At 48.0% G+C, this 23,470-nt stretch overlaps 1 protein-coding gene across 5 annotated transcripts in view; it reads left to right on the plus strand.

The window, feature by feature from the left end:
• The window catches only part of AASDH (aminoadipate-semialdehyde dehydrogenase), a 55,982-nt gene that overhangs the window by 14,911 nt on the left and 17,601 nt on the right, over window positions 1-23,470 (plus strand). For all 5 annotated transcript variants that reach the window (XM_073645440.1, XM_073645439.1, XM_073645441.1 and 2 more), the window contains exons 6-10: window positions 9,807-10,048; window positions 11,353-11,459; window positions 12,782-12,954; window positions 22,413-22,605; window positions 23,281-23,399. In XM_073645440.1, the coding sequence (XP_073501541.1) occupies window positions 9,807-10,048; window positions 11,353-11,459; window positions 12,782-12,954; window positions 22,413-22,605; window positions 23,281-23,399 (834 nt within the window). The remainder of the gene's footprint in view (window positions 1-9,806; window positions 10,049-11,352; window positions 11,460-12,781; window positions 12,955-22,412; window positions 22,606-23,280; window positions 23,400-23,470) is intronic.

Raw genomic sequence — 23,470 nt, forward strand, 5'->3', positions numbered from 1 at the left:
TGTAGATAATTACCGGGTAGAGAGCCCCTTCAAGCAGATAGCGCCACTCTCCCAGTGCCAATTTGATGGCTAGCAATTCCCGGTCTCCAATGGAGTAGTTGCGCTCCGACGAGGAGAAGATTTTGGAGAAGAAGCCGCACGTTACCATTCTCCCAGTAGAAGACTTCTGGGTGAGCACCGCTCCGGCTCCGGAAGAGGAGGCATCAACCTCCAGGTAGAATTGTTTATTACAGTCCGGACGGTGCAGGACGGGAGCAGAGGCGAAGGCTTTCTTTAGGGAAAGGAAGGCCTCCTCGGCTTCAGGCGACCATGTTCTGGGGTTAGCCCCCTTACGGGTAAGTGCAGATATGGGAGCAGTCCAAGACGAGAAGTGTGGGATGAAAAGACGATAATAATTAGCGAAGCCCAGGAATCGCTGTATCGCCTTCAAACCTTCAGGACGAGGCCATTTTAGAACGGAAGAGAGCTTCTCGGGATCCATTTGCAGACCTGTTTGGGAGATGACATAGCCCAAGAACGGAAGGGAGGTCTGATCGAAGAGGCACTTCTCGTATTTGGCGTAAAGGTGGTTCTGCCGAAGCCTAAGCAGGACCTGACGAACATCCCTCCGGTGTGTGGGGAGATCCGGAGAGAAGACCAAGATATCGTCCAGGTATACCACTACGCAGGAGTACAGGAGGTCACGGAAGATGTCGTTGACTAGTTCCTGAAAGACCGCGGGAGCATTACAGAGACCGAAGGGCATCACAAGGTACTCGTAGTGACCGTCCCGGGTATTGAATGCCGTCTTCCACTCGTCTCCTTGACGGATACGGACCAGATTATACGCTCCTCGTAGATCCAGCTTGGAGAAGATCCTGGCGCCCTTGAGACGGTCAAACAATTCGGAGATGAGTGGCAGGGGATATTTGTTTTTTACCGTGATGAGATTGAGTCCTCTGTAGTCAATACAGGGACGTAGCGAGCCGTCTTTCTTTTTGACAAAGAAGAATCCGGCTCCAGCCGGGGAGGTAGATTTTCGGATAAATCCCCTAGCCAGGTTCTCTTCAATGTACACAGACATGGCTTGGGTCTCAGCTGCAGACAACGGGTAGATACGCCCACGGGGAGGAGTGGTGCCAGGTACCAGGTCGATCGGGCAATCGTATGGCCTATGGGGTGGCAACGTCTCAGCTTCCTTCTTACCGAAGACGTCCGCATAGGGCCAGTAGGGAGCCGGGAGACCAGGTAAGTTAGCTGGAGTAGGCTGAGGGTGAATTGGACGGACCGGGACCAGGCAGGTCATATGGCAGTCAGGACCCCATCGGAGTACTTCACCGGACCGCCAGTTCAATACGGGTTCATGTGTCTGGAGCCAAGGTAGACCTAGCAACAGGGAGTGAGAAAGTCCGGACAGCACATGGAATGAGATCTCCTCAGAGTGCAGCATTCCCACCTGCAGGGTTATGGGTTCGGTGACGAGCAGGATGGTCTCCGAGAGAAGTCTTCCATCCACGGAGGCGACTGACAATGGTTCAGCCAGGGACTTGGTGGGAATATGGTATCTCTCTACCAGAGACTGGGAGATGAGGTTTCCAGCAGCTCCAGAATCCAGATGGGCGAGTTCAAAGAGACGGTTTTCTCCCCAAGCAATAGAGACCGGTAAGGTCAGAGACGGAGAGGGCTTACTTTTGTCTAGGACGACCTCTCCGAGTGGTCCTAGACACTGGCGTTTCCCGGCTTTTCCGGGCAGGAACGGATGAAGTGCTTCATACTGCCACAATAGAAACAGCCTCCCTCGGCTCGGCGAGATTCTTGGCGAGAACCGACCATCTTGGTCTGGTCGACCTGCATAGGCTCAGGAGAGTGTAGCTGAGGAGAGACGGAGGGAGTGACGGGTTTCTGAAAAGTAGGAGCTAGACGTGGAAACCTCCTCTCACGGGTGACCTCTTTGGCACGCTCCTGGAACTGCAGGTCAATCCGGGTGGCAAGAGTTATTAGGTCATCGAGAGTGGTAGGAATATCCCGACCGGCAAGTTCATCTTTTATATGGCCGGACAGACCCTCCCAGAAGATGGAAACCAGAGCGTCATTATCCCAGGCCAGCTCCGAGGCAAGGGTACGGAACCGTATGGCATATTGGCCCACGGTGAGACTTCCCTGACGGAGGCGTAGCAGAGATGATGCGAATGAGGTCTTCCGTCCGGGTTCGTCGAAGACTTTCCGGAAAGCCGTGAGAAAGGCAGGCAAGTCGGACACCAGGGGGTCTCCTCTCTCCCATAGAGGATTTAGCCAGGCCAGGGCTTCTCCGGTGAGATGGGACATGATGAAGGCAATTTTGGCCCTGTCGGAGTTAAACTGGTGAGACAGGAGTTCAAAGTGCAGGGTGCACTGATTTATGAAGCCCCGAGCCTGGGCGGCGTCGCCTCCGAAACGAGGAGGTGCAGAAAGCCGGGGTCCGGGGTAGGATACCATGTTATTAGTGGGCAGTGGAGCTGCCGGATTGCGAGTCATGGCACTGGCGGTGGTTGCAGGCAGAGCAGTCAGTGTCCAGGCGAGAATTGACATTCCGCAGGTGACCCAGGATGGACTCCTGTTGGGACCTCTGACGGGACAGTTCATGACACAGGTCCGAGAGCGAGGGAGCTTGGGGGCCACCGGGTTCCATGGCCCGAGCAAACTGTAACGGGTCTGGGAGGCGGAACCTCTGAGCTACTATACAAGGGGCCGGTCCTTGTAAGGGAGCGGGTGGCGACCAGGCAGGCAGTCACAGCAGGTGACCGGGACAGTCTCTAGAAGAACGAGCAGGAGGTCACGGCAAGTGACCGGGGCAGTCTCTGGATGAACGGGCAGATGGTCACGGCAAGTGACCGGGGCAGTCTCTGGGTAAAGGGTTGGTACGACCTGTGGCGGCTGATGGTAGACGTGAGCTCCCAGGTGAGCAGGCGAGAGTCTCTGGATAAATGGGTGGTCACAGCATGTGACGGCGGAGCCTCCAGGAAGACCAACAGACAGGCGGCAGATGAGCGCTCCCAGGTGAGCGGGCAGAAGTCTCTGGACAGGCGGGTGGTCACAGCACGTGACTGCAGAGCCTCCAGGTAGGCTAGCAGACAGGCAGCAGATGAGCGCTCCCAGGTGAACGGGCAGGAGTCACTGGACAGGCAGGTGGTCACAGCACGTGACGGTAGAGCCTCCAGGTAGGCTAGCAGGCAGGTAGCAGAAGTGCGCTCCCAGGTGAGCGGGCAAGCTGGTCCATAGACAGACTGACAGGAGTAGTAAGGCAGACCGTCGGACCTCAGGCTAGCAGGCAGGTAGCAGGATATCAGGCAGGAATTAGACAGCAGACTGGCAGGAATCTGGCAGGTATCTGGCAGGTAACTGGCAACGGGACCTGAGGGCTGAAGCAGAGTAGTGAACAGTGCTACAACATTGCTCGGGCACCTCCATTTTGGAGGAGGTGCCTTTTATATGGTAGGTCCTCCGGCAATTGGCCGGGGACTCCTTAGGACGGCGCGCGCGGTCCCTTTAAGAGAGGGGGAGCGCGCGCGCCCCAAGCACACTGCCGGGGAAGGAGCGCGTGCCGGAAGCAGCGGGGAGAGCAGCGCTGGAGGACGCCGCGCCAGGAGCGGGGAGGTGAGAGGGACGGCGTCTCTGCCTAGAACGGAGCAGAGACGCCGATGCTACAGTGACTCTATGCTGGCCTTGCAAATTGGAAGCTATTGGCTAAATGCTTGTTTTATCGGTTGACCATGACAGCACCACGAGAGAGGGGATTCGCCCAAAAAGGACAGGAAACCTACAGGCTTAGAAGGGCGGCACCTCTCTCTCGCCTCAGTTTGGTTTCCTGTCCTTGATGGGGGAACCTTAGACAGGCTTACCTGTTGAAGATGGCCGGATACGACTGAGTGGCACCCCTGCCTGGGGTCAGCAGCTCCAGCTCTGCACGTCAGTGAGAGAGCAGCTGTGGAACTGCGCCCCTGCCTGGGGTCAGCGGCTCCAGCTCTGCACATCAATGGGAGCACCTGTGGCGCTGTGCCCCTACCTGGGGTCGGCAGCTCCAGCTTCCATCGGCGCACTATTGGAGGTGAGCGCGGCGCCCCTGCCTGGGGTTGGCCGTCCCAGCATTGCTCAAGCACCGGCGCCGGATGGTGAGCAGGAGCGGCACCCTGCATGGGGTTGTGGCTTCAGCGCCGCATGATACACCATTTTTCCAGGGTGGCCACGCACTTCTGGACTCTGTATGTAGCTGGGTGCGCGTCATGATTACTCCGCTGTGTGCCCTGGTGGTCACTTGACCGGACCAGGAAGTTCCGGTCTCATGTTTTCAAACGCCGAGGGAGCGCTGTAATTACCCCTACGGCCAGAAGGTGGCGTGCAGTTGCAGCAGCAGCAAATTCAGTACCCGCCACCTTCACCATCTCAGCGGCCGCTTGGGGAGCCCCAGGAGACACGACGCCCTCGAGTTACTGGTAACACCCGGACATCAGGAAGGCGAGGATCTGCGACCAGGTCCAGCCATCGTAGCTCCAGCAGGATGGACGAATCTGCAGCCTCCAGGGACGATCTCCCAGCTGAGAAAGGTCCTTCCTCCAAACCGGTACCAATCCTTTAAGCCGTCTGGGTAAGTGATCTTCAAGAAAGGTCATGTAGTAATAAAGTGTTCCTTCTTCTTATCTATTCTTAATAGGGGAAGAAGTGTACTTCCAATTCCAAACACAAGGAATGTGCCTTATGTAAGGCCATATTGGCAGACTCATATCCCAAAAGGCTATGCCAATCCTGTATTAACCAACCATTGGCAGACGAGACCCCTAGTTTCGCCTCAGGATTAAAACCCTTAGTCAAAGCAGAGATCAGAAAAGTACTCTCTAAAAAAGTTAAGAGAAAGGATGATACGGATTGTGTGGTCTCCCCAACCTCTGACGTCTCCCTCTCGTCGGCCTATGAGGTGGACTCTGATGATTCATCTTCTTCATCCTCGAGCAATGGTGCAGGACAACATTGTTTTCCGCTAAATGAAATTGATGGTCTAGTTAAAGCGATCCGTTCAACTATGGGCATTACGTCTACCAGGCCAGAAAAATCGGTCAAGGATGTTATGTTCAGGGGTCTGGGAAAAAGGAAAAGAAGGTGTTTTCCGGTTAATGATAAACTTCAGGATCTGATACATAGGGAGTGGGAAAGACCGGAGAGAAAGGGCTCTCTTCCCCCTTCTTTTAAGAGGAAATACCCCTTTGAGGATTCAGCCTCTTCCTCCTCGGAGAAAGCCCCAAAACTAGATGTAGCGATAACAAATGCATCTAGAAAGTCATCTCTCCCCTTTGATGATATGGGAGCTCTTAAGGACCCTTTGCACAGAAAAGCTGATACCTTTCTCAAAGGGACATGGGAAACAACTGCTGGGGCTTTAAAGCCGGCGGTCGCAGCAACCTGTACGGTCAGATCCTTGATGATATTGCTGGAACAGCTTGAGTCCCATCTAAAGAATAAGACATCCAGAAAAGAGATATTGTCCAATGTCCCACTCATGCAGGGGGCAGCAGCTTTCCTAGCGGACGCCTCTGCGGGCTCGGTTAGGTTGGCAGTAAGGTCAGCTGCCATGTCCAACGCAGCCCGTAGAGCCTTGTGGCTTAAGTGTTGGCCGGGAGACATCCAGGCCAGAACGAGACTGTGCTCTATACCATGTGAGGGGGAACATCTCTTTGGACCAGGTCTGGATAATGAAATCTTGGATAAAGCAAGCGACACGAAAAAAGGATTCTCTAGCTTATCCATGCCTGTTTATAATCGTTCATGTTGTAAAAAAAGATTTGTACGTAAGAGACCGAAGAGAGATCAGGATAAATGGGAAGACCGCAGGCCAAAAGGTAGAGGGCTTCTGTCTGGTTCTTCTTCTCGGGGGGCCCCGGAAGCAGAGTCAGTGACTCGTAGCCCAGGTAGGGGGGAGGCTGTTGGGCTTCTTGCCTGCCTGGACAAAAATTTCGGCCGGTAATTGGATCCTTGATCTGATAGGTTTAGGTCTGAGGTTCGAGTTCCAGGCGATTCCTCGTGGGAGATTCACCTTGACCCCGGTCCGTTCCTCAGTGTCAGAGCACCTGGCCCTACGAAAGGAGGTGCTGGACTTAGTTCATAAGGCATTCCTGGTGAAAGTTACGTCATCCGAAAGGGGGTTGGGGTTCTACTCGCCTCTCTTTCTGGTCTCTAAGCCGGACGGCTCCTTCAGATGTATCATTAACTTAAAAGCTCTTAATAATTCCCACCTTTAAGATGGAGTCTGTTAATGCAACAATAAAATTGCTATTTTCAGGCTGTTAATGGTAGTATTAGATTTAAAAGATGCCTATTACCATGAACCTATCCATGAGGCGTACCAGACATACCTTAGGGTGGCCTTGGTCATGGATGGGGAAATCAAGCATTTGCAGTATAGGACCCTGTCGTTTGGTATGGCCATAGCCCCCCGGGTATTTACTAAAATTATAGCGGAGGTCATGGCTCATGTCAGGGAACGTGATATTTTGATTATCCCTTATATGGATGATTTCTTGGTGGTTGGAAATTCTGCCTTCTAATGTAATAAACACCTAAAAGAGGTGATCAACATCTTAGAGAGTCTGGGCTGGGTGCTAAATTTTGAAAAATCCAGGTTAGTACCCTCAAAAGTTCAGCAGTTTTTAGGAATTATTCTTGATTCAGATTCTCAAGAATGTTACCTCCCGGAAGCCAAAAAATGCAAGATAAGGAATCAGGTGAAGAATGCCGTAACAAATCCGGTCATGTCCCTTAGAGCAGCAATGTCCTTGTTGGGTATCCTAACATCATGTTTCTCAGGGGTTCTGTGGGCACAATACCAATCCAGGGTTCTACAGTGGGATGTGCTATATAATGACGTTTTGCTTAAGGGACACCTGGAAGGAAAGATGTCCTTGGTTCCTGGGTACTTAGAACCACTAGAACAGTTACCACCGATGCGAGTCCCAGTGGGTGGCGTGCCCATCTGGGGGATATGGTAGCCCAGGGGACCTCGTCAAATAATGAAAAGGGTCTCTCCTCCAATGCAAAAGAACTGCTGGCGGTAAACAAGGCGGTTAATAATTTCTTAGTTTTCCTCCAAGGTCAGAATGTAAAGATCCTTTCGGATAATTGAGTTGCGGTGGCATACGTGAACCACCAGGGGGGTACACGGTCAAGATCGCGGATGAGAGTGACGGATCATCTCTTTCAGATCACGGAAAGTCATCTCCTTTCCTTAATGGTCCTCCATTTAAGGGGAAAAGAAAATACAAGAGCAGACTACTTATGCTGCTATCCTCTGAGGCAGGGAGAATGGGAACTTAAACAAGACGTTTTCTCCCAAATAGTCCGAAGATGGGGGCCTCCGGTGGTAGACCTGTTTGCCACAAGACTAAATCGGAAGACAAGGCTCTTCTGTTCCCTAAATCCCAGAGAAAATCCCCTGGCAGTGGACGCTCTCCTGATACCTTGGGATTTCAGCCTGGCCTATGCCTTTCCCCCGTTGACTCTTCTTCCCATGGTCATAAAAAAGATCAAGGAGGACAAGGCGAGGGTTCTACTGGTCGCACCCTTTTGGCCCAGGAGACTCTGGTTCTCATGCCTGAGGAGCATGTCCATCTCCGATCTTTGGATCCTGCCCGAGGTTCTGGATCTCCTCTTCCATGGTCCAATAGTCCATCCTCAAGCTGGCCTCCACTTGACTGTATGGAACTTGGAAGGTCACTGTTAAGTTAGAAAGGGTTAGAAAGGTCTAGTAGCTACCCTATTGCATAGCAAAAAACCTGTTACAACTCGAATCTATGGCAGAACTTGGAAGAAGTTTTTCTCTTTTTCTAGATCTAGAGTTGATGAGGGGGCGCCAATAGGTTTTGGAGTTTTTACAAAAGGGTCTTGAACTAGGGTAATCCACCAGCACCTTTAAAAGTTCAGGTTTCTGCCTTAGGCGCCCTATATAGCTGTGATCTGGCGGGCAACTATTGGGTTTCTCGGTTCATTAAGGCAGCTTTTAGATCTAGACCCATCGTCAAAAGCAACTTGGTTCCCTGAGATCTAAATTTGTTTCTAAAGGCCTTGACTAGCTCGCCTTTTGAGCCAATAGAATCAACAACCCTTAAATCCCTTTCCCTTAAAACAGCGCTGCTAATAGCTTTTAACCTCGGCTAGGAGGATTAGTGACATTTAGGCCCTGTCTCGACCTTGCCATTTTCTCAAATTTTGGATGATAGAGTAATTTTTAAACCTGATCCTGCCTACCTCCCTAAGGTAGCTACTTGTTTCCACAGACTTCAGGAAGTTGTTCTACCCTCCTCCTGTCCTAATCCAAGTAACCAGAAAGAAGCAGAGTTACATACATCAGACGTGAGGAGATGTGTAGTTAGGTACCTCTCGGTTACCAAAGACTTTAGAAATGATAGCTCATTGTTTATATCCTACCAAGGGGTTAGGAAAGGGGTTAAAGTCACAAAGTCCACCATAGCTACATGGATTAGGGAGACTATTTCTCTAGCTTATACATCTAGTGGCGAGGAAGTGCCAGAAGGGTTGAAGGCTCACTTCCCCCGGGCTGTGGCAACCTGGGCGGAGAAGACAGGTGTCTCGATAGAAGACATATGTAAGGCTGCTACCTGGTCCTCTCCCTCTACATTCTATAGGCACTATAGACTGGATATGGGTGTTTCAACTGACCTCCCCTTGGGAGAAGAGTGCTGCAGGCTGTGGTCCCTCCCTACACTACTTCATCTCTGTAATTCTCTCGTGGTGCTGTCATGGTCGACCGATAAAGTTAGTTACCGGTAATGGGATTTTTCGGAGACCATGACATCACCCTTATATTCTCTCCCTTCACGTTTGTGGGAGCACTCCCTGTTTATTAATTGTAATTTCACACTTAATAGGTGTATGGTATAGTAATTTTGTGATTGTTTTCTATGTTTATTAACCTGGCGGTCCTCTCAATGCTCTGTAATCCAAACTAAGGCAGGAGAGAGGTACCGCCCTTTTAAGCCTGTAGGTTTCCTGTCCTTGGTGGGCGGATTTCCTCTCTCGTGGTGTTATCATGGTCTCCAAAAAATCTCTGAAAATGCTGATTTGGATACGTACATTTCTTCCAATAGACAGAGAGTGATAAGCTGCTGTCAGTCTCCTCTGCCCATTATTCAGCAATGGATCCAGTCCTCAGCATCAGACTAATCATTGGTGTTCTTGGAATTAATTTATGAAAGCTAGTGGAACTTGGTTGTTGATTAAAATAATCATCATTTTACATTTTTCTATTTCCAAGTTAAAAAAATTAAATAAAAGGTTTAAGCCCCCCCACCGTCCCCTCAAGGCAGTGAGAAATTCTGAATGCGAGACCTGTTGTAAGGACACCCTACAGACGTATGTGCGAACACCCTACACCCATATTTACAGATACAGCAATCTTACCTTAGAAGTTTACATGGTATAGTGACAGTTTTAAGAATTTTTTATTTGTGCTCTGGCAGTACCATATGATTTCAATTGAAGACTGCGCTCATTAAGAAGTTATAAGTTCTGTATTCCTCCATATAATATATATATGGTCTTTTTCCATCTTCCCAAAGACCTTACAGGTCGAAACGTTGCCGCTGTCATTATATGGAGGAATAAAGAACTTTATATATGAAATTTCCTAAGGAGCGCGGTCTTCAGTCAGTTCTGTGGATTTTACGTCGAGTGCATCCCTCATTTATATTTTGATTATGATGCTCCCTTATTCCTAATGTGTGCTTCACGTACTTATTTGTAGTACCACATGGTTTGTTTTTCTTTCTTTCTTTTTTTATATTTAGGTAACACCCACGTTTTTGAGAAGATTCGGTTCTCATGTAGTTCGTTCCTCTGTGCTGTCCAGGGAAACGTCCCTCAGAATTTTGGCTCTTGGAGGAGAACAGTTTCCACCAATCAGTGTTTTAAAAAGTTGGAGACATCCAGAGAACAAGACTCGTATCTTCAGCCTTTATGGCGTCACCGAAGTATCAAGTTGGGCAACTTATTATGAAGTCCCAGAGACCACGCTAAACTCAACACCAGGGTACAGTACACTCCTCTAATAAATGTGAGGCTTCCTGTACTTTGCGTATGAATGTTTAGGTAATTTCAGAACAGCTGGCTGAGTATACTGCATTTGTGCAGGTCACTTGTCTGGAATGAGTAGGATCTGCTGTTAGATGGTGATTGATACGGACCAGACTTATGTATTTCAGTTCTATTATACACGACTTATAGGAGGTCAGTGATACCTCCTGCATCATCCCAACATCATCCGCTATAAATATGCACCCTGAGATGATAATTCAACCTTACACAATCTTGTGCATTTTCCTCTGCCAAACCCATTGTCATGGATTTACCGCGACAGAGTGGGGCCAGAAGACAGCGGTGTCTGATTTCACATACTCCTGCACTGATTAGAAGCACTTTACCATCATATTAAACAGTGCATGTTTCCTCTAGTAGTGCAGGGGTTAGTATGTTCAGTTGAGAGCTTCTGAGCTTTCTTGCTTTCATGATCTCAGCTCTTCATTGTTGGCCACTCCCCTCTCCTCTATCTATCTATTTATGTACATACATACATTTGGCAATCAGGGATTTCCAGTGTTAGTTTCATGCTTCCTGGTTCTGGAGTAGGAGGTGTTGGTTGTTCGAGGAGGCGTTTGGAGTGTTGCTCTAAAAACTGTTGCTTGTTGATTTGTCTGTGTGCACATCCTCATCCTCTCCTATTTGTTTTTTTCTTCCTTTTACTCCCCGGTGTTTCACTCTGTTGTTTGTAAGTACATATTTGTATGACTGGTATTTTCATTTATCCCTGTACGTCTTCCCTTGTTAGTCTGGTTTGTGTATTCTTATATACTACTACTCCCCACTTCCCTGGATGGGGAAAGGGGACAGATAAGGGCTGATCTAGGAGCTCAGCAAGGCACATGGCCCGGCGTCTTCACCATCAGAAGTAATCCGGGGAGCAAGGATAGCAAAGGTGCCCCTAGCTTTAGGGATAGAGAAGGAGCCCCTAGCCCCCGGATATCCTACCACAGAGTTGTGACACCCATTGTATTTCACCAGGCATCCTATGTGCAATATTCCTAAAGAAAGTCAACATGGAATGGCTGAGAATGTAATGTGGCCATTAGTCATTTTTATTTTCACCTGCAATGGAAATCCAGTGGGTACGATCGGTGCCCAGAACATACATCGTAAGCAGATGGCAATGAAATTCTAGCCACAGGCACAGGATGCTTTTAACTTCTCACTTTCTGATCTCTCATCATAGGGAATGAGATACCAGTATTAGTTACAGTCGATTCTAACTTTTCTACATTTCATGTATTCCTTTTTAAGGTTCATCGATTCGGTGCCACTGGGCAATCCCCTGCACAGGACCATGATAGAAGTCCGGAACCATGATGGTGTTAGGGTGGATGAAGGAGAAGGACAGGTTTTTCTGGGTAATATATTAGTCTTTGTATTTATAGGCTGTCTTTTAATTTGTTTAACATCTGTCTACCTGTAAAGTTATAGAAATCATAGGAAAGTGACCAAAAGAAACTTCTTTCTAATGTTCTTGTTACAGAAACAGATCTACAATGTTCAACTGTGGTGTTCTGTCTGTTGTGTAGTCCCAGGACTACTGTACTTATGACTGGTCTTTATAGGGAACATGTCACAGGATTCATGCTGCCCACAGGCAGTACCAATCCATAGCCTGGCTGCACAATTGGCGCCCGGTAAGTTTCCTTTCAAAATGCTGCAGCGGTTCAGAGAAAAAAAATAAAGGTACCTTTCCAGTTGATTGACAGGTCTCCTCCTATGTACAAATATGTGAGAGACCTGTCAATCCATTAGATCGGCATGGGGTCTTTAAGCAATGTTTTCTCTGAAGAGAAAGACCTACCTTCAATCGTTCAGCTAGTCTACGATTGGTGCTGCCAGTGGTTTAGGCAGCGGTGAATCGACTGATAGGGTCCACTTAATGGGGACATGCCACTAATCATCTGTTAACAGGTTAACTGGTCCCATGGCCACTGGAAGTAAATGGTGTACAGAGCAAGATATCACAGCACTTTCTAGTGGCCGTTCTTGGGTACTGCAGCTCAGTTCCTGTTCACTTCAATAGGTATTATCATATCCTATCATAGTCCTGAACAACCCCTTTAATCTGGGGATTTTAAAGGGGCTAGTCAACTCCAGAAAAACCGGATTTGCAAATATAAACTAAAGAAACTACTGAACTACTTTTCAAAATGTCATTAATGTTCTGCTTTTTTCCATGGTCTGAGCTCGTAGGTTCTTGTGTGAGCTGTAACATGTTGGCTCAGGTAGCAGGAAGCTTCCTACAGCTCATTGTGTGTTGTAACATGTATGAAAAGGCTGTCTGTCTTAGTTCGTTATCTAAGCCAGCCCCCTTCTCCATCATGTAGAGGCTAATGAACTCCACAACAGCCGAGCCCTTCATATATGTTACAGACACAGAGAACGGGAGGAAATCCCCCGCCACCTGAGGCTGTGATAGGATTTCATAGAACAATCTCCAAACTTTGAAGTCTGAAGTTTCCAAGATCTGCAAAGGACGTTTATTTTTTGTTTTTTTGGCCAAAACATTTAATTTTGATAGTCTTCATCCCCCCCGCCACAATCCTTTTTCCCAATTGAAAAATCATCTCTTGCATCTTCTTTTCCAGTGTGTAAGATAACGCAGTGAGGATGCCCATTAGATATATACATGGTCTGTATTGCGCTAATGCTGGATTTTGCCACTGCCCACTTTTAGGAGGGAGACGGCGAGTTTGCTTTTTGGATGATGAGATGATGCTGCCGTATGGAACAATGAGAGCAACCGGGGACTGGGTAAAATTACAAGACGGGGATATGTTTTACTTGGGACGTAAAGATAACCAGATTAAACGTCACGGCAAGAGATTAAACACGGAGTATGTACAGCGGGTAAGTAAACGGTACAGATGGAATTTTTCCTTTCAGTCTGCTCACTGAGCATTTCTAATAACTTTTTTTATGGGTTTAATGGAGGAAAAAAACACAATTTTCTCGTTCGTCTCATTGGGGGACACAGAACAATGGGATTGTCTGCTGCCACCTGGAGGCTGACACTATTCTTGCAATTTTAATAAAATTGGCTCCTCCCCAGCAGACTATACCTTGCCTGCTGGAGTCAGGCTTCCTCAGTTTTCTCTAGTGTCGGTTGGAGACAAGGTCTGTTTCAGACCTGTCGTAGGTTAGGCGCTAACAATTTTTCCTTTTGTTTTTCAGATGGATGTCGCTCAGAGCAGAGTTCTAAGGGTTAAGGATTCTCCTTGTGGGTAACAGAGTGTAATTGTGCACTCTATTTCACCACGTAGCGACGGAGAGTACAGGCTGTAATCGTTCAGTCAGTATCCTCTCGTGCTCGTGTGGCCTGACCAACGTACCGTGACACAGTCGGTAGTCAGGTACAGAGGTTGAGGTCCAGAAGCCATCTAGCTCTTGCCCGTCACCCCACATAACATCGTGTGCATAGAGCAGAAGACAGGGAGTCGGGTCTTCAGGACAGGTGCGTATAACCCTATCAAGAGGTCCCCCCCACCTCCCTCTCATCCCTTTGGAGTACCTGTTTTGAGGAACCCTGAGGACTTTGGAGGTGCTTTTTAGCCTATCAGAAAGGGGGTGGTGCTGACCCGTTGGATCTCTTTGTGGCCAGGTTTGGTCTGTGCTTTGCTGTCTGGGGTGCTTGTGGGCAGGTCTCGCAGTTGCCGGTGTTTTGAGGGGCGGCAAGCCGCTCCTTCTCTTCTGACAGGGAGTCTGGTCGCTGGAGGGTCAGGTTTGTGGGCCTCTTTGCAGGCCACAACACTTGAATGCCCGGCGAGCGCTGGCAAATTGGCAGCAGAGATGTTCCCGGCCAAGTGGCGGGCTTGTTTCTCCGAGCCTATCAAAGCAGCTGGTTTGCTGGCCAACCAGCTGCCGGGTCCCTGCCCCTCTGCCTCCGCCCTTTCCTCTTCCTGTTGGCGGCACGGCATAGTTTAAATGGTGCGAGGATCAGCAGTACATCGACGTCTTCCTGTCTGCTGATTGCGACGTCTCACCAGGGGAACAGACACCTGCAGCAGATCTGGTAGACTGTCAGCCACTGGGAGCTGAGATTAGAGTTACTACTTTCCATTTCTAGTGGCACTTTTTTGGATTTAGATTGCGTAGGTGGGTAAATGCCTATATTCAGAATCCTTAGATGCAGCCGTGGCTATCCGTCACATGTTGTGGCTCATGGTATGGAGGGTAGACCTGGCTTCAATAAATCTCTTACAGGATTGCTGTTTCAGGGATCTTGTCTGTTTGGAACCAGACTCGATGAGATCAGTTCTGATGTAACTGGCGGCTAAAGCACCCTGCTTTCGCAATCCAGGGCTTGTCGTCATTTTAGGAGACATGGGGCCCTGCAGTTCTATCCTTTTCGTTAGTATCCAGGGCCGGATGAATCGGGTCGTCGGATCAGACCCAGGGTCTCTCAGGCGTCCAGAAGAGATACTTTTCGATCAACTCCTGCCAGTTGCCCTCCTGGTTCTGGACCTCAGAGAAGGGTAAATGCTTGACGGGTGGCCCCCACTCTGGGATTTCTCCCTGGTGGGTTGCCATCTCTCCCTCTTTCAGGAGGCATGGCTTGGCTACGTTAGCGATCTTTAGGTCAGAGAAGTCATCTCTTCTGGCTACAAAAAAGTAGAATTCACCTCCCTGCCTCAAGATCTTTTGTTGCTGTCCTCCCAGTACTCCCAGTATGAAAGCCGGTTTTGACCAGGCGATGGCTTCTCTGCTCCAGGTAGGAGTAATTACAACAGTTCTCTTTCCAGAGCATTTCAGGGAGTTTTATTTAAACCTGTTCGTCATCCCCAAGTCGTCTCTCATCTCAGTATCTCAGTATGACCCATTCTAGATTTAAGGTGCTTGAATAGGTGGCTTAGGCTCAGTCGCTTCAAGATGGAGTCTCTCTGGTCAGTGATCACGTCCATGGAGACTGGGAGTTACTTTCTTCTTTAGACATTTAGGACACTTATCTCCATGTACTGATATTTCCAGTCCATCAGCATTTTCTTTGCTTTGCAGTGAACCAAGATCATTTTCAGTTCAGGACTCTCCCTTTCGTGCTGGCCTCAGCACCCAGAGTATTTACAAAGATTCTGGCCCCAACTATGGCGCTGCTTCGGACCAGAGGGAGAGTTGTATTCCCCTATCTGGAAGATATTCTAGTCAAAGTGCCATCCTTTGCTCAGAACCTAGAGAGCCTGCAGATTGTTCTTCAGGCCCTGAAACGATTTGGATGGGTTGTCAACAGGACAAGTCCTTTTTGGTTCTGAAACAGCAACTACTTTTTCTGGGAATGGTGTTCGACACTGTTCCAGCGTTTTCCTTCCAGAGGGGAAGAGAGTTGCACTGCAGTCCTTCATCAGAACCTTGAAGCGTCCAGACAGACATTCCCTCTGGTTTTGCATGAGAATCTTGGGAAAGATGGTGACAACGTTCGAGGCAGTTTTGCTTGCTCAATTTCTGTCGAGACCTCCTACAAAGCACACTGCTGGCCTCTTGGGACAGGTCGATACAGTCTCTGGATTAGCCCATTCGCCTCCCCTTCCACTGTTGCCAGTCTCTTGGTTGGTGGTTGAGTTCTCCCCTGTTGACTCAAGGTCACTGCTTTTGGCCCCATTCAGTGGCAGGTTCTTACCACAGATGCCAGCCTTACAGGTTGGGGAACAGTGTTTCGTCACCTGACGGTTCAGTGGGGTCTGGAGCAGCCAGGAGAGACTTCTCCCAATAAGCGTGCTGGAACTTAGAGCTGTCTGTCTGGCTCTTCTGCATTGGCAGCACTTAGTCCGTGGGTTGCCGATCAGGGTTCAATCAGACAATGCCACAGCTGTGGCCTATATCAATTGTCAGGGAGGCACACAAAGCCCATTTGTAATGGCAGAGGTCGCAAGAATTCTAGAATGGGCAGAGTTGTCATATAATTGGGGTGGATAACTGGGAGGCAGACTTTTTAAGTTGTGGACAGATGACGACAGAAGAGTGGGCTCTTCATCCGGAGGTGTTCAGGCAGGTTTGTCAGCAGTGGGGTACACCAGATGTCGATCTGCTCGCATCAGGCTAAACCACAAGGTACTGAAGTTTGTGGCATAATACTGAGACACTCAGGCGGACGCAGTCGACGCCATGGCAATCTCTTGGTCCGTTTTCTCTGCCTTACCTTTTCCGACCTCTACTGTTTCTACCCAGACTTCTCAAGAAGATCAGGGCAGAAGGGGTTCCAGTTATTCTCATTGCTCCGGAGGGCCTGGAATTTGGATGTCATCAATTTCCTGGTAGATTTTCCATGGACACTCCCGAAGCACCTGGATCTTCTGTCAGAGGGTCCTTTCTTCCACCAGAATTTACAGTCGCTCAATTTGACGGCATGGCTGTTGAAGTCACGATTTTGAGCGCGTCTGGTCTGTCTGAATCAGTCATCCGGACTACGATTAGAGCTCAGTAGCCATCCTCGTTGCGAGCCTTAAAGGGCTTATTTTCGTTGGTGCGTAAAGTCTACTAGTACTTCACCAGAAGGTACTATTTATTTAGGCCTTCCGATTCCTTGTTTATCATACCAGATGGCCCTCTTAGGGGTCAGGCCGCTTCCAAGGCAACCATTGCCCTCTGTATCAAGATGGCTTTTATCCAGGCCTATAAGGCCAATGTCAGAGTGGCCCCGTTCAGGATTAGGACGCACTATATGCGGGCGGTTTGTCATCAGGCATTGGCTTACAGCTCTGTAAAGCAGCTACTTGGGCATCGGTGCATACATTTTTTAAGTTTTACAAGGCCAAACTTTTGCCTCAGCAGATTCGAGTCTTGGTAGGAAGATTGGGTGGTAACAGTATGATATTTAATTATTTTCCCACCCTAGGGACAGCTTTAGGCTGTCCCATGGTTCTTTGTCCCCGAATGAAACGAACAAGAAAAGTAGATTTTGGGGCACTCACCATAAAATCTGTTTCTTGTAGTCTCCATTGAGGGACACAGCACCCTCCCTTGGTTACCCGGTTGGGCGTCCCATTACGTTTCCTTCTTGCCTTGATTCTTTTTTTCCTTTTTTCTTTCTTTTGCTTTTTCTCCTTCTACTCCTTTCTCACAAAATTGAGGAAGCCTGACTCCAGAAGGCGAGGTATAGTCTGCTGGGGAGGAGCTAATTTTATTTAAATTACAATAATAGTGTCAGCCTCCAGGTGGCAGCAGCCTATCCCATGGTTCTGTGTCCCCCAGTGAAGGCAATGAGAACAGATATTACAGTGAGTACCCCAAAATTAAGTTTTTTTAACGCCATTTGCAGTTCACTTTAAATAATCCATTCACTATATTTGTACGGGTTGTTACAATTACAAGGATACCAAATATGTCCATGTTTGCTGTTTTGTAATTTATTTATTTTTTTAAATGCGGTCATGTGCTGACTAGATCCACTTTTCTCAACAGAACGTTGCAAGAAGCTGAAACTGTTCGCAGTGTGATTGCAAGTGTGCAAATCACATACTTGTGGTCCCTTGATCCCCCTGTTCATGCTAGGAATACAGTGTGCACATAGAGTGACTGCAGAAATTTTGTCTATAGACTGAAAAAAAAAAACTTTTATAATTGTGATTAGTAATTGATTATTATTATTATTAGATTTATTTTTTTAAAAGGAAAAAATGTCTGCTTTTTATTTTAACCCAATATACAGGTATATAGGGATGTACATATACAACTCTGTATATTAGTACGTTATGCCTATAATGAAGAAGAAGAAGAAGACGACTATGATTTAGAAGTGTAGGCAGAGAAAATCCTCTAGGTAGCTGTGCAGCCTACAATGCTAGCGGTTCTGAGTTTAATCACACTTTAGATAAGTTATTATCTAGGTATGAAAGCTGAGCAACCTGTCGTTCGGCTGGGCCTAGCCTTCCCAACAGGCCCCTGTTTGGCTGAATCAGCTACACATGTATGTTCAGCCTTGATATTATCTTTAATTAGTAAATATAAAATAGTAAAAAATTAACTAAAAAAACCCTCCCAAGTCTGAGATGGTTTAGTGAATCTTGCACTGAGTAGGGGGTTGTACCAGACGACCCTGGAGGTCCCTTCTAACTCTAACATTCTATGGTCTATGATTTAATTTATATTGGTATTGACAAATGTAGAATTTTTTTTAAACTAAACAACAAGAAAGATCTCCCCATTCAGAAAGTTGACTCCTCATATTGAGCACAATAAAAGCCATTGAGTTTGTATAGTTAGGTTTTGAGTTACACTTTTCTGGATCAGAATGTCGTTGTCATTGTAAGAAAGTCTACATCTGTACAGTTACCTGGTAATGGTTAAAGCACCACTCCAGCTTTTTTTATTACAGCGCTGGAGTGGTGCCTCTAATTTAAGTTCCCCAACCCTTTTCTTATAGTTAGCAGCAGCCAGGGCCGGCTCCAGGTTTTTCTGGGCCCCGGGCAAAAGAGTCTCAGTGGCCCCTTTAACACATACCACGATTCATGATGCACAGATACCGCAGAGAAATATATATATAGTACAATGCAAAGATTTCACTTCTTACATTACATGAGCGATATCTATTGTAAATTCCACAAAAGCTCAGAAACAAGTAAATCGCTCCATACAGAATACTGGCCCCCATAAAATGCTCCATACGGAATACTGGCCCCCATATAAGGCCCCATACGAAATACTGGCCCCCCATATAAGGCCCCATACGGAATACTGGCCCCCATATAAGGCTCCATACGGAATACTGGCCCCCATATAAGGCCCCATACGAAATACTGGCCCCCATATAAGGCCCCATACGGAATACTGGCCCCCCATATAAGGCCCCATACGGAATACTGGCCCCCATATAAGGCTCCATACGGAATACTGGCCCCCATATAAGGCTCCATACGGAATACTGGCCCCCATATAAGGCTCCAAACGGAATACTGGCCCCCATATAAGGCTCCAAACGGAATACTGGCCCCCATATAAGGCTCCATACAGGATACTGGCCCCCATATAACGCTCCATACAGGATACTGGCCCCCATATAACGCTCCATACAGAATACTGGCCCCCATATAACGCTCCATACAGAATACTTTACCCCCATATAACGCTCCATACAGAATACTGGCCCCCATATAACGCTCCATACAGAATACTGGCCCCCATATAACGCTCCATACAGAATACTGGCCCCCATATAAGGCCCCATACGGAATACTGGCCCCCATATAAGGCCCCATACGGAATACTGGCCCCCATATAAGGCCCCATATGGAATACTGGCCCCCATACGGAATACTGGCCCCCATATAAGGCTCCATATGGAATACTGGCCCCCATATAAGGCTCCATACGGAATACTGGCCTCCATATAAGGCTCCATACGGAATACTGGTCCCCATATAAGGCTCCATACGGAATACTGGCCCCCATATAAGGCTCCAAACGGAATACTGGCCCCCATATAAGGCTCCATACAGAATACTGGCCCCCATATAACTCTCCATACAGGATACTGGCCCCCATTTAACGCTCCATACAGAATACTGGCCCCCATATAACACTCCATACTGAATACTGGCCCCCATATAGCGCTCCATACAGAATACTGGCCCCCATATAAGGCCCCATACGGAATACTGGCCCCCATATAAGGCCCCATACTTAATGCTGGCCCCCATACGGAATACTGGACCCCATATAAGGCTCCATACGGAATGCTGGCCTCCATATAAGGCTCCATACAGAATACTGGCCCCCATATAAGGCTCCATACAGAATACTGGCCTCCATATAACGCTCCATACAGGATACTGGTCCCCTTATAAAGCTCCATACAGGATACTGGCCCCCATATAACGCACCATACAGGATACTGGTCCCCTTATAAAACTCCATACAGGATACTGGCCCCCATATAACGCTCCATACAGGATACTAGTCCGCATATAATGCTCCATGCAGGATGTCACCCCCCCTCTTTATAATGCCCCATGCAGGATGTCACCCCCTTTCTTTATAATGCCCCATGCAGGATGTCACCCCCCTCTCTTTATAATGCCCCATGCAGGATGTCACCCCCTCTCTTTATAATGCCCCATGCAGGATGTCACCCCCCTCTCTTTATAATGCCCCATGCAGGATGTCACCCCCCCCCATATTATGCCCCATGCAGGATGTCACCTCTCCCCCCATATTATGCTCCATGCCTGCATACATTAAAAAAAAAAAAAAATCAAATACTCACCTCCCTCCTCCTCACCTGCTGCAGCTGCTCGAGTCCGGACTCTTCAGCGTCACTGGCGTCTTCCTGCTCTGCGCTCACTGTGACGGCTCAGGGGAGCGCGCGGTGGAAAGACGTCACCGCACCCTCTGACCTGGGACGTCACAGGGAGCGCAGAGCAGGAAGATGGCGGATCTGCGGAGGCACGGGAAGAGGTAATTATCTGTCTGCCTGGGCCCTGAGCAAGCGGGGGAGAAGGGCGGGCGCTGACACCGCTCTCCTCTGCCCATAGCCCAGCGGGGTGCGCGACCGCCAGTGGGCCCCCCTGCCTGCTCAGGGCCCCGGCACTTGCCCGGGTGCGCCGGGTGCTAACGCTGGCCCTGGCAGCAGCTGTCTTCAGCTCTTCCCAGCACCGCTTCTGTCCCGTGCTGTCATCTTGTGATGGTGACTTCTGACTGACCAGAAGTCAGCGGTAACGGTCACACGCTCTCAATATAAGTCTATGAGGGCTTCGTTCTGTCTCCCATAGACTTACATTGAGTAGTAACTTCTAGTTCGTCCAGCAAACACTAGAGTGATCCAACAGATCACAATCTGGAGACCGAACGGAGTGGCGCAGATAAAAGATGAAGACGCTGACTTGTAAGTAGAAGACTGGGGACCGGGAAGTTAAATTAGTTGCACCACTTCAGCCCTGCAATGAAAAAAATGCTGGAGTGGTGCTTTACTAACACTTTCCTGTGGTAAACGTAACAATTGTTCTCCACTTTGTGTTGGAAATGAGCTGTACAGCTCTGTTCACATATGTATTAAGGTGCATTCACATATCCGTGTTAATGACTGTGCTGCCCGATTTATTTATTTTAAATCAGCCCACAGAACCACTCGGTACATCTATTCTGATCCTCAACAACCATTCAGAATAGGACATGCTCTGAGTTTAACAAATGTCATTCACTGATCCTTTATTTTCACAGATGTGTAAATGGATCTGAGAAACTCTATGGGTTCTGTTGTTGTCTGATTTTAAAAAAAACGCTCGGACATGTCACTGCTCCCTTGGAGCCTCTATGCTCGTCTCATATTCCAGCATCTGTAATAGAAATGCCCACTGTGTTCCAGTAAAAGGCCAGACATCAAGCTTGATGGACCCTATTACAGCCATAGGGGCTGCTTGACCATCACTAGTATTGGGCTTGCACGGGGTTTGTTGCCATTTTATCAGAAAAAAACACAGATGTGTTCAGAGTCTTAAGCCCCCGTCTCACATAGCGAGATCGCTGCTGTGTCACGGTTTTGGTGACTCACCAGCGACCTCACCAGCGATGTCGCTATGTGTGACACTTTGCAACGATCAGGCCCCAGCTGTGAGGTCGCTGATCGCTGCAAAGTGTCCTGGACCATTTTTTGGTCGTTGGCCTCCCGCTGGCCAGCACACATCACTGTGTGTGACCAGCGGGACCAACGATCTGGCTGGTATCCATGGTAAACATCGGGTTACTAGGGGCACGCGCGCACTTAGTAACCCGATGTTTATCATGGATACGACTCTGCTAAGGTGAACGGTAGCCTCCCGCGCACCGTAGCAGAGTGGTATCCATGGTAAACAGCGGGTTACTAGGGGCACACGCGCACTTAGTAACCCGATGTTTACCATAGTTACCAGCCTGCTCCTGCTTGCAGCAGGCTGGTAACGGGAGCAGGACATCGTGGAACGATTCTTTCCACGATATCGCTGCTCCCCTCATCGCTGGTGAGCCTGCCTGTTTGACAGCTCACCAGCGATGTTTTAGCGATGCAGCAACGATCCCTGACAGGTCGTATCGTTGTCGGGATCGCTGCTGCATCGCTTAGTGTGACGGGGCCTCTTATGTGGAGGATTCCCCCCCATTACAGATCTTCCCTCACTCCAAAAAGAAATGAGAAGAGATGCGCACGTATAAGATGAAGAATTGTTTGCAGCTTCACGATCTCTCTTTCTATCTCACTTTATGTTGTCGAGGTCATTGTCAGTGGGTTTTTTGCATTAATTTTATTATTTCCAAAGTTAAAGTTGTCCCTTGAGATTCCATGTAATGGTTGGCTATACCATTAGTTGTATGGAAATGGAGAAGTAACTTTGCTGTTACTCCTCTTTCAGGTGGTGGAAACGCTTGAACCTGTTGAATCGTGTGCAGTGATCTGGTTTAATGCCAAACAATTAGTCTTATTCGTTGTGCTAAAGAGACCCTTAGAAAAGAAATCCTTATGGAGACATTTACAGGCCCATCTTCTGAGTTATGCATTGCCTGACAACGTGGTTCTCGTGGACTCTTTGCCTCATACAAAGCATGGTAAGACATGGTACTGGTCATTACTTCCCTTATTGAGCAGTGTACTGCAGCGAGAGACAGTAGAGACTTGTCAGATCCCATTCATTTTTGTGGAATCTGATGATAATCCAGTGGCTCATACATAATGGTTGTTAATGTTTGCACAAAAATATTGCAACCTTGCAAATTTTCCATTTTTGCACCATCCTAGCTTATTTCCAGAAAAGTAAGCGAGGCTTCCAGAAGCAGTCTTGGCCCACCGCAGCCTAAAAGATTGACTAAAATTTGTTCCAAAGCTTGGCATGAGTTCTAGTAATCTCTGTGAAACGTGCCAGTCTCTAAATTTTCTCTATCTCTAAATTGAAGCTTTGGGTTCCCTGTAATATGTGGAAAAACATGGTAGCATGTAGCCACCACGGGCTGAATAAAGTTTAACACGGTGCCTACTTCTTTCTCATGGCTGTCCATGTATAGCCGGATCCTGCAGAGAAGGAAAGGCTTTGTTAATGGAGGTTCCCCTATATGAACTCTGAGTGCCCTAATCGGGTGTTTAAAAATAGGTTTTCTAAACCAGATAACCCCTCTTTATTTTAGAGGCAGGCACTTGTGTTACTTTTATTGCAGTAATAGTTTAGGATCTGTGTTATGTCATACGGTGAAATACAGCACATCTAAGGGGTTTTTTTTTCTTTCAAGGTAAAATAAACTTTTCTAGATTAAAACTAATTTACATCGATTACTTACGGGAAAAGACAGAATCTTGGTTGCCGCATATAAAGGATGATTTGTGGCATCGCTTGCAGGACCTATGGAAGGTATGTCTTGTATTTTATACATACAGCATGTCTTCTCCTAGTTCTGCGGTAACTATTATCTCTCCTTTCCA

This window comes from Phyllobates terribilis, unplaced genomic scaffold, assembly GCF_046119375.1.
Source record: "Phyllobates terribilis strain yellow unplaced genomic scaffold, ASM4611937v1 Scaffold_1__5_contigs__length_1240528914, whole genome shotgun sequence".
In the NCBI taxonomy this organism is placed as follows: domain Eukaryota; kingdom Metazoa; phylum Chordata; class Amphibia; order Anura; family Dendrobatidae; genus Phyllobates; species Phyllobates terribilis.